At 49.8% G+C, this 16,615-nt stretch overlaps 2 protein-coding genes across 2 annotated transcripts; one reads left to right on the forward strand and one right to left on the reverse strand.

The window, feature by feature from the left end:
• Erich1 (glutamate-rich 1) overlaps nt 1–16,615 on the forward strand; it is a gene marked incomplete at its 5' end in the record, with an annotated part of 52,793,804 nt that overhangs the window by 41,976,249 nt on the left and 10,800,940 nt on the right.
• Eif4ebp1 (eukaryotic translation initiation factor 4E binding protein 1) lies at nt 1,128–15,410 on the reverse strand. Of its 2 annotated transcripts, none has more exon segments than NM_053857.2 (3): nt 1,128–1,599; nt 2,992–3,171; nt 15,217–15,410. In NM_053857.2, coding segments are annotated over 3 exon segments (354 nt in total). In that variant the 5' UTR covers nt 15,359–15,410; the 3' UTR covers nt 1,128–1,567.

Genomic DNA, 16,615 nt, shown 5'->3' on the forward strand with positions numbered 1-16,615 from the left:
TGATGGCTCCCAGTCTACCAGGGGGATGCATGCTGACCCTGAGAAAATGGGAACTGCCCTAAGATTACATACCTTGGTGACCAAGACCTCTAGTGAGATGACAGGGCAATGAGAGACACTTTCATTGAGAGGCTGACAGGTAGGAAATGCTGACCTAATCTCTCATTTGACCTAGACGAAATCTCCTTGTGGTGGCAGCCCTCAACAGCCTCCTAAGCCCACACTCGGAGGAGCCTATGCTGTCCCTGTGCAGTCAACACAGCAAAGCGCTGTGTCCTTTCTTATATGACCACGTGGATTCCAGCTTCCTTTGGAAGGGGCTGTAAATCGGCTGTAGAGAAGGCAACCGAAAGATCCGGCCTCTGAGGTCTGCGGCTCCCCGACGGCAAGTTAATGAAACACCATGACCCGGAACCTACAAAGAGCACGTCCTACTGATCAGCCACTGTCTCTGGATCCCGGGGACCTGACCCTCACCAGGTCCTGTCCTGAGACACCTGCCACACCAGTCTCAGTCTAGCAGTCAAGACTCAGAAAAATGGCTCTTTCTTTACCAACTGGTAAAGTCACGTTCATACACAGAAGTACCTGCTGTGCCCATAAAGGAGCCCGTGACATCCCACCCTTCCTCATCCCGGCTCCCCAAGACCATCTGATGTTTGTAACACTGGGTGTCTGCCTCCTCTCATTCCCAGCTACACCACGTCCTCCAAGCTCCACCCCCCCAACCCCCCACCCCCAACTCATCTGACATGGACCACTGATAACCAGTCCTATACAATCTACCTCATGCTACCTTTTTTAATGGGTACATGATACACCCCAGTAAAATCCTTACTCCTCTGCACCCACCATGGCAGCACACAGAGAGATGACGACAAAGACCGCATGCGCGCACGTGAACCAAAGGCTCTACACTGGCGCAGGCTCAGGGAAAAGGTGACCACCTCGCTGGACAACGGTAATACTTGCAACTAAAAAAAGTAACAGAGCAGCAGACCTCAGCCGTAAAAATGACAGTAAGGCGTGCTCTGCTGACCCAGAGGGCTGGTATAACAATTGCATAAGACAATGTAAAGGAAAAATACACCATAAGCACTGAACAGAGAGTAAACGGTGTCATCATATCAACTTGGAAACAGTTCAGACAGGGCCCGGCTGTGGGCCTAGGGTAAATGTGGCTTTTATTTCCTCTCAGGGAAAGAAGTAAAGGGTGGCTTTCCCAGGTACCCCAACCTAAGGTAAGGTGGGTGTGCTCCAGAGGTTGGGGCTAGAATTGCCAGATCATTCCGACAGACTCCTCTGTGTCCACTCGCTGGCGCTTGATGCAGGGAGGGTGTAGGTGAGAGTCATTCCCCTGGAGTAGCAGCTCAGTATCAACAGAGGCACAAGGAGGTATGTGCTGGTATTCACAAAATGGAAGGCAGAGCAGGTGCCCTGAGTGAGGAGCAGGACTGGGTGGCCGATCCACACCCAGTGTCTGCCGGGTACAAGGCCTGACTGCTGTGGCTCTCCTCCCAAGGGCCCCAGGGGCCCAGAAGCATCACTGCGTCCTATGGCTGGTCCCTTAAATGTCCATCTCAAACTGTGACTCTTCACCTGCAGAGAGAGGAGACAGACAGCCAATAAACAAGTAGCAAAGGGAAGCACTCCAGGCTTAGAGGCCAGAGAGAAGACGTCGTCTTTGTTAGTCTCATAGGTCAGGTGGAAGCGAGAGCTGCTGCCAAAGAGAAACAAGAGAAGTTGACTAGGCTAGGAGAGGAGCTTCCTCATAAGCGCGGCGGTGACAGTGCTCAATTTTCTATAAATCCGATTTTTAGTACGTGGCCTAAGGGGTGGAGCTTTGTGTCCTGTGTCCAGTTAAGGAAATTTAAAAGTACACCTACACCACCACCACTACCACCACCTAACTCCATAGAGGGCAACCAAGTCATTGTTCAGGGTTGAGAGGTAATATACCATCAGAAACTAGGAGTGGCAGGTGCAAGAGTAAATGGCAGTCTTCAGTTAACGGTGACAATTTCAGGTGTCGCCTAACTTCATCCTCTGTCATCTTTGGCTTGGGGTGAGAAGGTAAAGGTGAGAGGTTCTGTGCAATGACTGGGGAAATCACTCCACCCTTGAACATGTGGCAGGGACCCACACGTGTAGCCTGGTAACCACTTGTCATGCTGCTCTCCGCAGGCAGTCAAATCCACCTTCCTACTGCTATCTACTTCCCTCCACCCCCACCCCGCCCCAGTCCATCTCAGTCTAAATGTTGTCTGTCTTGGGCTGCTGGGCTGCCAGGGTAAATAGGAATCCTATCCTACAGAGCCATGGGGTGTCAGCAACTCCCTGTCTGAGCCTGCTGCTCTGCCTTTAGGGTAGGGAGTCAGAAGTGGTCCCGTGACTGCAGGGATGTGGACAAGCTTGCGAAACACGGTCCCACACCAGAGAGTTCACACTGACTGCCAGGGTGGCCGCTTTGATTGTTTTCGGGAGGAGGGGGGCACCAGGAAGGACCTAGATATAAATGTCAGCGCTTCTGTGACAATAGGAGGCATTGTCTGCCTGTCCTCATCAATAATCCACTTAATGACCAGTAACCCTGCCAGGAGGTACCTGGATTTACTTTTTATCTTGTAGACGTGTAATTTCCTAGAGGGGAAGTACGCCGTGTCTTTGATAAGCTGTCTCCTTGCATCAAGAGTATCACTGCTGTGTTCCACTAATATAGAGAGGCGGGATGATGAAAGGCGCTGGGTAAAGCCTACGTCACTTAAATCAGCTCCTTAATGACCTGACGCATAAGATCCTTGAGGGCTTTGGAGCTTTGTAGGGGGCAAGCTGGCACCAATAAGAGTTCCAGTTCCCATTCATCCCCCACCCTCTGGTCTCATCACAGCTGCCCCTCAAAGGGTGGATGGTCACCATCACCCTCACCCCGAAACGTGGAATTCCTAAGAACAGACAATCCCCCTCCCAGTTCAGGGCCTGGACAGGACTCACCACCTGCCCGCTTATCTTCCGGGCTGCTGTGCAGATGGCTCTGGCTGGCCTGCATGGGAGGCTCATCGCTGGTAGGGCTAGTGACCCCTGGAATGGTTGGCAGGTCCTTTGGGGGTGTTTTGGCCACAGGCGAGTTCCGACACTCCATCAGGAATTTCCGGTCATAGATGATTCTGGTTCCTGGTGAGAAAGGTGTGATAAGGGAGTTGGTAAGGACTCCTGGAACCCCTTTGCCTGTTGCTTTTCCCGCTTCCTGTGAAGAAGCAGTCACAGCAGAGGCGGCAGTTTCCTTCATACAATCTGGACCAAAAGGGGAGTCAGGCTGACCAAGGGTCCTGCCAACCTGACCACATCTCTGCTCCACTGCCTACCCTCCAACACCATTTGGGGAGCCTCTCCCCAGTAGAGTGCTTGCTGGCCACCAAGATGCATCTTTGTTTTCTCAGAGAACACCCTATGCTATATAGTCTCTCGACCTCCCACCCCTCAATCCTCCCTGTCAGTTACACATGACAAGCACAGCACACAGAAAAGGTGGTCACCCCTGTCAAGGCACCATTCCATCCCACAGGACTCCAGCAGGTCGATCATTTACAACAGAAAGACAATGGGTCCCTCCCTGCAGAGACTTTTCCCTGCCAGGTCTTTGCAGAAAGAGGAAACGCTCTATCCAATCCAGAAAGGACTTAGGCTGAGCCTTTCTCCAAACCTCAGTACATCGACCTGCCTGCATCACTCTTGAAGGGCAGGCAGGGACGCCAGTCCCATTCTACCCGACCTCCTATCACAAGTTAGTCTCATTCCCCGGGGTAGGGGTCAGTCTCAGTGCGTTGTTCTCTAGCGGTAAACCACACTCAGGATCCTCCGCCCAGGCAGCCGCCTGAACACCACCATATAAAGGAACGTTTCCCAAGGTGAGGGAGCACGATCACTGTGGGAGACCCGTGAGGTGTCGGTGAGTGGATGAACTTATCCACAGTCTCCCGGGGCCTCTAACACAGCAGCACTGGTGGTCTATTTTTAACCCTTCGACTTCCTGATCACTTTCTTCCCAGCACATCTCCAGCAGACAATGGTATCCAGCTGGAATTTAAAAACTGTCTTTGCCTTACTATTTATAGTTAGTTTACCCTCGGCCGATGACAAGTCTGCTTCCTCGTACGCAATGGCGGTAGCCAGCTTCCTTCTGGGACTACACACCATTAGTTACATATTATATAATGTTATATACCAGGCGTAAAGAAAATAAATTAAGGGCTGGCTAGGTGGCTCAGCTGGCAAAGGCACCTACCTGTCACCAAACCTGGTGTCCTGAGCCCAAAACCAGAAACCTGCACGCAGAAGAGAATCAATTCTCACAAGATGTCTTCTGACCTCCATATGCATGGTGTGGTGGTACGCAGGCACCCACGCCTATACCCATTCTTATTCATATTCTCTTCCTCTCTCTCTTCCTCTCTCTCTTCCTCTCTTCCTCTCTCTCTCTCTCTCTCACACACACACACACACACACACACACACACCTCCTTTCGTTCCCCCTCTCCCTCCGTCTCAATAAATACATAAATAAATTGTTTTAAAAACAAATCAATGAGTCTTGACCTGGGATTGGGACAGAATCTCTGACAGCTTCTGAAATGCCCTTACACACACCCTACCATCTTCTCCAGTTTGTTTAAATGAATGGCTTTCCTGGCATTGATGACAGGTTTTGTACTACCTGGAGAACGGTCTACGAAAATTTCTGGGTTTAAATGAGTAAGTGCACAGTAAACCGAGTTAAAAGAATGGATAGCTAGTGAGAGATGGGTAGACAGACAAGACAGACAGACAGTATTGAATCAGTCAAACATCCAGGAGAAGTCTAAGTTCCCAGTAGAGTCGCAAGCCAAAGCAGATGGTCCGTCCCCTCAAGGCAAGGCTTTAACAGGTGAGCCTAACAGACAGCGGACAGAGGAGACGCCATCAAACTGTGTGTTCCCAACACCCAGCAGAAGCTGAGTAGGGAAGCTGAGGTAGGCAGCTGGAGCCTCCAATTGAGCCTTCTCTCCACAGATGAGCTTCCAAACCATGAGACGGTGCTACCCACATTGAGCAAGGGTCTATCCTCAGTTAATCCATCCTGCAAATGTCCTCAGGCACCCCCACAGCTGCACCTCCTCAGGGTCCTACATATTATTTGGAGACAGGGTCTTTCTATACAGCCCTGGTTGTCACAGAGCTTGCTATGTAGAGCAAGTTTCCCAAGCTTCTTACTGCAGACCCTTTTATAGCGTGGTGCAAACAACAGTGACCCTGGTTGTCAGTGGGTCCCCCTCTAGTTGTTCTCAAGGGCATTTTTCACCCTCCGGCTGGGATGCCCGCTCTCTTCCCTCTGATCTCACGGGGACCAGACACTGAGATAAACACACTTGGGTCTCAAGTGGAGGTGGTAACCCTGCATGTACAGCCGGCTTATCAGTCATCCCAAAGCAGCACAGAACAATTTACCAATATAATGCACAGCTCAGATTATTATAAAAGCAAAACACCGACCAACTGAAAAACCGAACACGCTGTGTCCTACAGCGTGAGACATTCAGCCAGGATATCATTCTTCATAAACGAGATCATCTCGGTATGCAAAATTGTCTTTAACAGACGGTCAAATTATATGTACGCCCCCCAAAATTGTCTTTAAACAAATTTATGATTTTATCAATGAAAGTTTGATAATGTATACCTATTTCATATACTACATACCTTGGATTATATAAAAACTCATGCTAGATAGAAGAGGTCAAGCAAAGAAGGTTTAAGAGATCCTGATTGCCAGGTGTGGTGCCACTCCCAGCACTCAGGAGGCTGAGGCAGGAAGATCTCTGAGTTCGAGGCCAGCCTGGTCTACATGGCAATTTCTAGGATAGACAGGGCTAAATAGAGAGACCCTATTTCCAAAAACTATGCAGGACCCTATGGAGGTGCAGCTGTGGGAGTGCCTGAGGACATTTGCAGGGAGGATTAGCTGAGGATAGAAGCCAGCAAGGCACCAAGATCTCCCTTCTCTCTGTTTCCTGCCCACCCTAAAGTAAAGACCCGCCTCTACCACAAACTCCTGCAGCCATCATGTTCTGCCCAAGGGCAAGGAGTCAACTGACTGTGGACTGAACTGAGAAGTCAGGAGCCAAAATAAATATCCGGCTTTAAGTTTTCCTGTCAGGGATCTGGTCACAGTGAAGAGAAAAGTAAGAAGGTGCAAAATAAGTAAGTATATATAAATAATGTTGAGGTAGGCAGAGCACACACACAGCGAGCCACAGGTCAGTTGTAGAGCTGGAATCCAGAGCCTACTGGGTGCTGGGGTGAAAGTTCAAAGTTCGCCTTTGAACTTCCTGTGGACTAACATTCTTTCTTGCTGAGTCTTGACATACAACTGTCCCATTTGCTAGCAAGCTCTACTCTGTGGACAAGATACCACTTTCTCTACCTGTGCTTCAATGGTCTCTCCAAGACCTCAAAATGGGCCAGGCGGTCATCACGGCAACTTCATCAAACGGTGTGCATTAGAACAGTGGCCTTCCCATGAGACCCCTGCACAAACGCTAACAATTATTCTGTCCAGTAAAGGTTTAAGTTGACAAGCTGCCAACAGTTGATCTGTCCCACCCACAGCAGGGCCCAGTTCCAAGGCCAAAGTGGGGATGCTTCAGAAGGAAGGTAAGCAACCCAGAGAGAGACTTGGGGGTAGTGTGAGGGCAAGAACGGGCATCCTCCATCTTTCTCAGACACACAGAATATGGGAACCATCATGAACTTAGGTATGTCTGGTAGCCTTCGGGACTTTTAATTCCTGAAATGCGTGAAGTATAGATTAAGTGTTTACTCCCAAGGCATAGTTCAACACTGATGCCACTTTTCCTGGGCGCACGAGTGGGGACACATTCCCAGGGATCTGATTTTCTCACCTGTCAACCAGGGGTGTTATCCTGGGCTTGCTGAGTTTATTTAAAGCACTAGCCATCACCATCTATTTTTAGGATCCCTTAATGCGCAAACCGCATGGAACTTGGAGGCACAAGCCCTGGACTCAAAACGAGAAATCACCTACCTAAACAACCTCAATTTCCGGGTCCCAGTTCTTTCTGGGCCACACGAAGAAGATAAGAAAAACACTCACACCCCAAAGGAGTTATCATCAAGACTGAATAAGACATATCAATATCCTGAGAGCTACAGTTACCATCCCATGAGAACATCTGCCTTACAAGCACAAGGCCTTGGGGGAAATCAAAAAATAAATAAAAATAAGACAGCCATGCACGGTGGTATATCCTCTCCAATACAAGCACTCAGGAGACAGAGGCAATTGGATCTCTGGAAGTTCGAGGCCAGTCTACAGAATTCCAAGACAGCCAGGACAATGTAAAGACCATGTCATAAGTAGGCAGACATACATAGAGATGATGGATGGATGTATGGATGGATGGATGGATGGATGGATGGATGGATGGATGGATGGCCAGTCTCAAGCAAGCAGAGTAAACTTATGAGAAAGAAAACTTTTATGAAGGAACAGGAACTGAGGTGAGGCACAGTGCTGCACACCTACACCACCAGCACTTGGGAGGCGGAGGCAGGAGGATCAACAAGGTAACGTCGTTCTTCCCTACACAGTGAGTTTTTATGGCCAGCTTGGGCTAAAAAAAAAAAAAGGTAAAATAAATCGAACCAAATAATATTATCTCGGGGACGGGGGGCCTTATGAAGCTACCAGATACCAAATGTGGCCAATCCATGAGGAGCAACAAGTCACCTTTCCTCCTCAGAGGCTCTGGCAAGAACAAGGCTTTTAACAGAGACTTTTAGAACAAAATGGCTGAAATTATTCTAAGGCTGGTCAAGCACCTTCCCCTTTGCTGACCTTTCCCCACATGACTCAAAACGCACCAGTGCAGAGTGTGGGTGCCACAAGCCCTTACCAAGAAGGGTGCCCTGCTCTCCAGGCGTCTCCCGAAACACAGCAAGTGCTGCTTCACTGGGAGTGGGTGGGAGCTGTTATGAACTGTACTGTGTTCCTCCAAACTCATGTGTTGAAGCCTAAACCCCAGCGCCTCAGAATATGGCATTTGGAGAGGTCTTTATAGGGAAGGCCAATGTGAACCCTTTAGAGTGGATCCTGATCTGGTGTCACCAAGTATCCTCAGAAGAGGAAATGAATGTATGCCCAGACCCACAGACAGAAGACTGACAGGAGAGAAGGCAGCCATCTGCAAGCTGGGAGGAGAGGCCTCAGAAGGAACCAACCTCACCCTGGTCTTAGACCTCCAGTTACCAACCGTAAGAAAAGTTTCGCAGTTTAAGCTATCTCAGTGGTAGTATTTTCATATAGCAGCAGTAGCGAGCTGTGATCGACTGGCTGGGATTTCCCTTTTCTGGTGCTTGGGATTAAACCCAGGTCCCATACACGCTTGTTCTTCCACTGAGCTACAACTCCAGTCCAAACACACGTTCTCTTCAAGACGACTGCTCTAATCATTTCTCTGAGTGTTTTGTGACAGGGTCTCGTGTAGCCTGGACCACCCTCGGACACAATATGCAGCTGAGGTTATCTCAGTTACTTCTCTATTGCTATAATAAGACGCCACCACTAAGACAACTTACAAAATAAAGCATTTAATATGGGGCTTAGAGTCCATGACCATCATGGCAGGAAGCATGGTAGCAGGCAGGCAGCCAGGCAGGCATGGTGCTGGATGGAGCTAAGAGCTAAGAGCTTCCAGTGACACACCTTCCAACAAGGCCACACCTCCTAATCCTTCCCAAATAGTTCCACCCGCTAGGGAACAGCATTCAGATATATACATCTCTAGGAGCCATTCTCATTCAAAACACCCACACTGGCCCTGAACATCTGGTCCTCCTGTCTTTCCTCTCCAGAGTACTGGTCTCAAACGTGCCGTTGCAGCCAGCTGAGAAACCTGCTTTGTAACCTTCACACTGTATGCTGCCAACCAACGCTCTAAACGGACTGCACCTCCTCTACTCAAGCAATTGCTAGTGCCCAGAAAACCCAGGCCTTTCCAGGTAAAATGAGAGTGGTGGGTTGGACATAAGCCCTGCACTGCAATGGCCCTGAAGCCTGGCATTCAGAAGGGGCAGGAAAAAAGCAAACGAAACAAAAAAATACAACAAAAAAACAGCAAAAACAAGTAGTTCATACGCTTGAGAAGTATCAGTAGAACGATGAGGATTTTAAGGTCATCCTCAAATGTGAGGCCATCCTGACTGGACTACAGAAGATCCTGTCTCAAAAAAAAAAAAAAAAAAAAAAAAGGCAGCCATCCCATCTTCCTCCCACCCCCACTTGAAGCTGGAGTGACCCCAAGAACAAAATGCTTTTAAAGTGATGTGGCAAGGCGCCCATGCCTCTGCCCTGGGTTATCTGGTGCTTGTTCATAAGTTCAAGCTCCTTTGAGCCCCAAGGAGGCACTCCCAGTCTCCCACCAGAGGCCAGCAAGCAATGGACTCACACGTGGATAAGGCCACTTTGGACCTTGCAGCCCAGGGCAATCCAGCTGCAGCTTTAGTCAACTCTGCCAAAACCAGCAAAGGACAGACATGAGCAATAAACCGTTGTTTACGTTACCGAGTTTGGGGTTGGTTTGTTAAAAGATTAGTGACAACCTAGTATAGCCATCTCGACCCCGGAGTTCCCAGCGGAGACCCAGGCATCAGGAAAGAACCTAGACATCCTCAGGGAATGATTCATTCTGGGGTCCATTTAGCCCCCCACATCTTCATCTTTCCCCTAAAGATCAGCCCAGGGCATCACACATGCTAGGAGGGGCACTGTGCCACGAAGCCACACCCGGCACAACTCGTCACCTTCTGAACACCGGACCTGGCATTAGGTCCCGGGGACACGACGACTGCTTTGGAAGAACATCCTGTCTAACCCGAGAAACTAGCATGTCAACAGACTCATGGCCATGATTCACCACGGAGAAAGACGGCTGACGTAAGAATCAGGCCAGAAAGTAACGGATGCTTTTGTTTGTTTGCCTGAGTATATGGGGATTCATATGCACAAATGAATGCTAAGGGGGGAAAAAAGGTCACTTTAAGCAATCTTCATTTTCAATATTGCTATTCCCATCTAACTCATTTTCCTGAGCATCAAATGAAGGCTCAATTTGGGAAAAAAAATGATTTGAGCCATTCTATCTGCCTCTCTCCGCCTAAGTCGGTAATGACTTTCACTGTAATGGTTGGGGAGAATCAAACTCACCTTGTAACTAATGAATACCTGTTGCTTTGGGAGGATATTGAAAAGAAAAAGGCGACCTCTGAAGGTCACTAAAACCTAGAGGCTCGCCTCCTTAGACCACCATGTAGCACGGAGACAAGCTCTGTTGGATTATCAGACATCTTCTGCGGCCCTGGGGTCTATGTACAAAAACACAAAGCAAAATCACTGTGAGTGGGGCTGGAGAGATGGCTCAGATGTTAAGAGCACTGGCTGCGGGGTTGGGGATTTAGCTCAGTAGTAGAGCGCTTGCCTAGGAAGTGCAAGACCCTGGGTTCGGTCCCCAGGTCCCCAGCTCCGAAAAAAAGAACCAAAAAAAAAAAAAAAAAAAAAAAAGTACTGGCTGCTCACCCAGAGGTTCTGAGTTCAATTCCCAGCATCCACATGGTGGCTCACAACTGTCTGTAATGGGATCCAATGCTCTCTTCGAGTGTGTCTGAAGACAGCTTCAGTGTACACATACACATAAAATAAATAAATCTTTTTTTTTTGGTTCTTTTTTTCGGAGCTGGGGACCGAACCCAGGGCCTTGCGCTTCCTAGGTAAGCGCTCTACCACTGAGCTAAATCCCCAGCCCCATAAATAAATCTTTTTAAAAAAAAAATCACCATGGGTTATAGACCCAAAGGACAGAGGATGTCTATGGAACCCCTTCAATCTGAAGATATGCCTTTGATTCTTAGAATCATGTCTCCCTTCCAATTTACTGAACTATTAAGTATAATTGGCAAATAAAAATTTTATATACTTACACTGGAGGCCACATGCCTATCACCCTAGCCCTCAGGAGACAGGTAGGAGGATCACCCGTGTTGAGGCCAACCTGGGCTAGCTGGTAAGATCCTACCTTAAAGAAGAGGAGGAAGAAAGAAAAAGGAGAGAGGAGAGAGAGGAATAGAGAGAAGGAGGCAGAACTACTAGTACAAGTACACAGAATGATGACCTACTGTCACACTAGGAAATGTAAAATAAATCCCACAATTAAAGCAATCAGCATATGTCTCCGATGTCTGTCTGTGTAAGGAAGGATATGGCTAAGGTTGCTCTTAGCTGATTTCTAATAAACACCGCAGGGTTAATTATAGCCACGGGTGAGTACACCCCTGCAACTTATCCCTCTCATAACTGAAAGTCTGTGCCAAACATCTAGTCCCCTAACTCCCAACACAGCCGTTCTCTCATACACTTGATATTCATGCTCCAGCCTCCGGCCCTCCTCCGCGCCCTCCCTTTATGTCAGATCTTCTTGCAGAGCTGTTTGTCACTGAGCTTCCCTCCCATCCTCCCGATCCTCTGTGTTTTTATTTTAATTTTGGGGAGGAGTTCCTGTGGAAGCAAGAAGAGGCAACCCCTCCAGCTAGAATCATAGTGGGCAGAGGTCCAGGGGCATCCTGTAGGTGCTAAAGGACAGACCTTCCCGAGAGCAGCACGCACTTTTTGACCCGAGCCATCTCTTCCGGCCCACGCTTGTACCGAATCTCAGCTGTATCTTCACCTGAATCCCAACCCTCCATGTCAGACTACCTTCCTAGTCAGGATGCAGGGCATGCCTTAAAAACCAAGAGGCCTCAAAGGGAGTTTAGAGTGCTCTACCCAACTCCTTCCAATTCAGTACTTATGTTCCAGAACCTAATGTATATTGTTTTGAACACTTTAAAAGGAAGCTTGGGTGTGTGAGAGAGAGATGGGGACCATTCTATCTCCTTGCTGGTTCGATATCCAAGCTCTCTCATTTGGCCCATAATAATATCCTCAGCCGTAACTTCTCCCCTCTATGTGACTAAGACCTCAGGGAGAGAAGGACATCAAGGACATCAAGTCACCAGCAGCAGCACCCAGCCCGCTCCCCTCTTCCCAGCACTGCCAGAGCTAAACACTTGGCAGCCACCTCAAGGTTGGCTTCCTAGACAGAGACTTTTTTTCTCTGATAGGGTCTGGCTATGAAGGTCTGGCTGACCTGGAACTTACTATGCACACTGTAAACCAGGCTAGCTTCAACTTCACAAAGATCTTCCTGTCTCTGCCCCACGACATTCACCTTCACCACTAAGCAAAGCAACGTCATTAACACCTCCCACCCTACCTGCTTGTCTGATGAACCTCACCCAGGTACTATTAGGTACGGCCACCCAAACAACTTCTGTAGGTTTCGGGGTCAAACATCCATCCTGGGTGCTCACTAGAAGATCCTGTTTATGACGTTGCTGGCAATCTTAGAGACTCCGAGCTTCAAATAGTCTTGTCTTCAAACACTCCCTCCAGAAATGTCTTAGGTTACCGAAGGGTTAATGACCACTGACCAGAGTCTCAGGAATGGGTCCCAGGAATGGATATTCAGGCCACCTGCTGTGTCCTTGCCACCAGAGGCAGCTGCTTCAAAGCCATCCTCAGCTGCAGTGGCTTCCTGCAGTATTTCTTCATGAGGTGCTTACAGCCCCTACAGGTCAAGCCACACGCCAAGGTGTGTAGAAAGCCTAAGTTCAAGAAACATCAGCCTGACTTTATGCCTGGATGGAATCTACTTTGCCAGACTCATAAAGATCTGAAAGAGGGGGGAATCATATATATGTATATACACATGCATACACACACGCATACATACATACAAACATACACACGTATACACACATGCACACACATACATACATATATACATACATTCATGGGTTTTGTTGCTGCTGGTCCCTTTCACCTGGAATTCCTGAGTTCTCAAAATGGAATGTGGCCGCTCAAACATATAATGGTTAGACAAATGACTCAGCCCAGCTTCAAGCTCACGGGCTTTATACACCTATAGATCCCGGAGGACATAGTAAATGTGTCCCAGTCGGCCCCTGATATATGTACGAAAATTCAAAAGCTAGATGGATTTTCAGGGAAGAATAGGGGAGAGCAAACAGAAATAGTCCAAAAGGTATTCAACAGCCAAGACAATAAAGAAAACCCGAATGGCTAGATGTGGCGGTGCACACGGTAACTCCCAGCACTCAGGGGGCTAAGGCCGCTGGATCTCTGTGTAGCCCTGGCTGTCCTGTAACAGGTCTCACTCTGTAGACCTCTGCCCTCCGATTCTGTATTTAATCGGGGCCCTAAGTGATGAGAAACACTCCGGAGCAAATGGGTCAAGCTTCTGCAGGTTGGCAGAGGTGACCTGGAATGAATGGCCTTTGGGACAAGATCCCACTCCTAAACTAAAGAATAGGCTTGCTGACTTCGGCAGAAACAAGCAAGACTTTCCTCAGTTGTGGACCGTGCAACACAAACACACACACAATAACAACCACAAACAAACAAACAGAACTGACAAGGGCCAGCTGCTTTGGGGACCTGATAGCTTTCTCTCAGTTAAGAAGCAAATGCTTCTTCCTCTTCAAAGACAATAGGAACTGCCCGGTTGGCCAATGAGAACACTTCCCAGACCACAGTGAGAAGTGGCTCAGAGTTCATTACAAACAGTACTGGCTGTTGCTACTCAGCTAACCTGTCCATCCAGAAAGAGAGAAAAAAGTTTCCCATCTCCGTGCCTTATTTAAAACAAAACAAAACAACCCCACCCAGATTCACACCTCACCTAAAAGGACTATACTGTCTGTGGAACTTTGTGCCCCACACAAAGTTCTGTGAAAAGACAAAAGGTGCAACAGCTTGGACTAAAAAGAGGCCAAGAGGAATGTAGGAGGCCAGAAGCCTGCAGAGAACTTTTCCTTGGCCATTTCTAATGAGAGGGAGAACGCTCTCTCCCCCTACCTGCTTGCTACTTCTTGCTGTGTCTAGGGAACGGCAATGCGTACAGACACGTGCTCAAGCAGCGAGGCCTTGGGACTGTGTTCTGAAGATCACAGCACTCACTGGACACTGATCTCCAAGATCCCTTCATCAGTAGCTTGGTTCTGGGATCTGGCTGTGCTCCCTGGTGTAGGGACAGCTGCCCGAGAAAATAGGCATGTGGCCTGGCTGCGCCGGCAGTGGCCCAAGGTTCACCACCGCGCCAGGGTTTCTCTTGTTTTTGAGTTGTAAGAGGAGTAGTTGGGGGAGGAGACCGGGGGAGGGGAGAAGCGCAAAAGTGGGTGGGAGCAGCGCGAGGATTGGGAGGGAAGTAGGGAGCCACGAGGATTTCATCACGCAAACGGGCGGGTAGGTTTCATCAGCGCCTATACTGGGGCTGGGAATGCCTGGTTCCCGGAGGCCAGCCCCCACCCGCGCCAACTCAGCTTCCTCTTCCTCATCCTCCGCCACTTGGGCGAATTCAGCGCTGCGCCCTGCCCCCAGGCAGGAGGAACGTGTTGTTCTGCACTACACCAGATGCGGCCCCTGCAGGGACCTCTCTCTCTCTCTCTCTCTCTCTCTCTCTCTCTCTCTCTCTCTCTCTCTCTCTCTCTCTCTCTCTCTCTCTCTCTCTCTCTCCTAACAGGCTCGATGCCACAGGTGGCCAAGACGTTCTTCTGAGGCAGGGAGCACCTCCAGCACCCAGCCTCCATTAATGAGCGAGTGTCCAACGCAAAAATGTGGGTTGCTCCCCGAAAAGGTTAAAAAGTGTGCAGGCGTCATTTATGCCAAGAGAGATCAACTAAACTTAATCTCCAGGCCACCCACTTTCCCTGATCTTGTCCTACCCTAGAACTACCCTGACACCCACAGAGGCAGCCCTTAAGCACATGGTGGTCCTGGCAGAGTGCCTATCTGTATGCTCAGGGCACTCTGCGGTGTCTCCCAGGAAAATTCTAAGGTAGGCAGTTTGCAGCCTGGTCTCCTGACCACGCTCCACCACACCCAGAAGGCGGGCAACCGAGACGGCGACCCTTCTGCTTTCCCGACGCCCCTTGTCCTTTCTGTCCAGCTACCGAACCCCCGTATGGCGCCCTCCCCGTCGCAAGTGAGACTCCGGATCCCGGCGTAGCCTCCAGCCCCCGAGGTTGCCCGGGACCCCGGCCCGCGCCTACCTCCCGGGGTGGTGCTGAAGAGCGTGCCGCCGGGGGTGGTGCTGTAGTCCCCGGGCGGGAGCTGCACGCCGTCGCCGAGGGCTACGCGGCGAGTGGGGATAGCCCGGCTGGGAGTCTGGCTGCAACTGCTGCCCGCCGACATGTCTCCTGCACGCCGCCCACGACCCTCCAGCAACCCCGCGGCACCTCGGCCCAGCCCTTCTCGTGCCCGTCCCGCCCCTTCCGCCTGGGCTCCACGCCCCCAGAGACTTGCGGTCCGCCCGGCCCCACCCAGCTCCAGCCCGCTGCCTGCAAGTGGTTCCCAGCTGCTGACCTAGGCAGGAACCCCAAAGCTGGCCCCTTGTGTTCCCCGGTTCCTCCCCAAGACTCTGGGAAGAACTATGTAGAGGCGACGGTGGCGGAGTTCTCCGATTTAGTGGCAGCGTCTCAGCGTACCAGACCGCCTGTTTTCTATATTAGGATGTGACCTCTCGATCCCGGGCCGTTCCAAAGAGAAGAAAGGGTGGGCTGATCCTTCGCCCTTCTTAACGTTTCTTCAGCTTTCCCCGGTACAGTAGGAGTCAGAGCAGTAGCTGCACAACGCACATTCCTGGACTTGAAAGGAGTGGTGGAAGAGTAAGAGGAAACTAGCCAGCCAGCTGGGAACCGAATATAAAACTGATAAGGAATGGGTAGGGACAGTGGGCTGGGAAGGATTAGAGTTGGTCAAAGAACCCAATAGTACCTGGATTGGGTTCTACTCCAGCACTTTGTCTGGTAGTCGCTAGGGAAGGAAAGGAAAATACATGTCCAATCGATTTCGGAGAGTCTGTGGCAGCCTCCAAGTGGTAGGATATGCCTATAATCCCCGCAGTGTGGAAGCTGAAGCCCTAGGAGGATCCCGAGTTGACAGCCAGACTACTTAATGAGACTCCATCTCAACAAAACATAGCATGTAAACAATAACAACCACGAATAGCAGAAAACCCAAGTTCAGAAACGGGCGGGGGTTTGCACAAGCTTTCACAGCTGTTGAATACACATCTGAGGCCAAGGTAGGGCCAGAACCCTGTTGTCATTGTTGTTCAGGCTAGCCTGAGAGAACACAGTAGGCCACCTTCCTCCCTTTGGGAGAAGCGTTTTGAAAGGAGTTTTGCCTTTTGCTTTGTTTGGTTGTTCTAGAGGCCCCAGATTTCCTGGAACTAAGATTTCAGGGAAGGGCCTGCTTACGAAGGCCAACATTCAAGCTCAAAATTCAAGTGCTACACACTTGTCCCAGCAATTACAAGACGGAAGCAGGAGAAGTCTAGCCTGTGCTACATAGCCAAACCCTGACTCTGACAAAAGAGAAAGCTGGAACTGGGCAAGCCAGCTCACATAGTCCTCGTACTGGAGAAACTGAAACAGGATTACCACAAAG

Source organism: Rattus norvegicus, chromosome 16, assembly GCF_021556685.1.
Source record: "Rattus norvegicus strain SHRSP/BbbUtx chromosome 16, alternate assembly SHRSP_T2T, whole genome shotgun sequence".
Lineage (NCBI taxonomy): Eukaryota > Metazoa > Chordata > Mammalia > Rodentia > Muridae > Rattus > Rattus norvegicus.

What these genes read in the sequence shown, in the direction of transcription:
- Eif4ebp1 (XM_087587395.1), bottom strand. Translation starts at nt 14,153, where the DNA reads ATGAAGGGATCTTGGAGATCAGTGTCCA. An exon ending in ATCTTGGAGATCAGTGTCCA is followed by an intron (nt 3,172 to 14,125) that starts GTGAGTGCTGTG and finishes CTTTCTCACCAG; the next exon opens with GAACCAGAATCATCTATGAC. An exon ending in GGAAGATAAGCGGGCAGGTG is followed by an intron (nt 1,600 to 2,991) that starts GTGAGTCCTGTC and finishes CTCTCTCTGCAG; the next exon opens with GTGAAGAGTCACAGTTTGAG.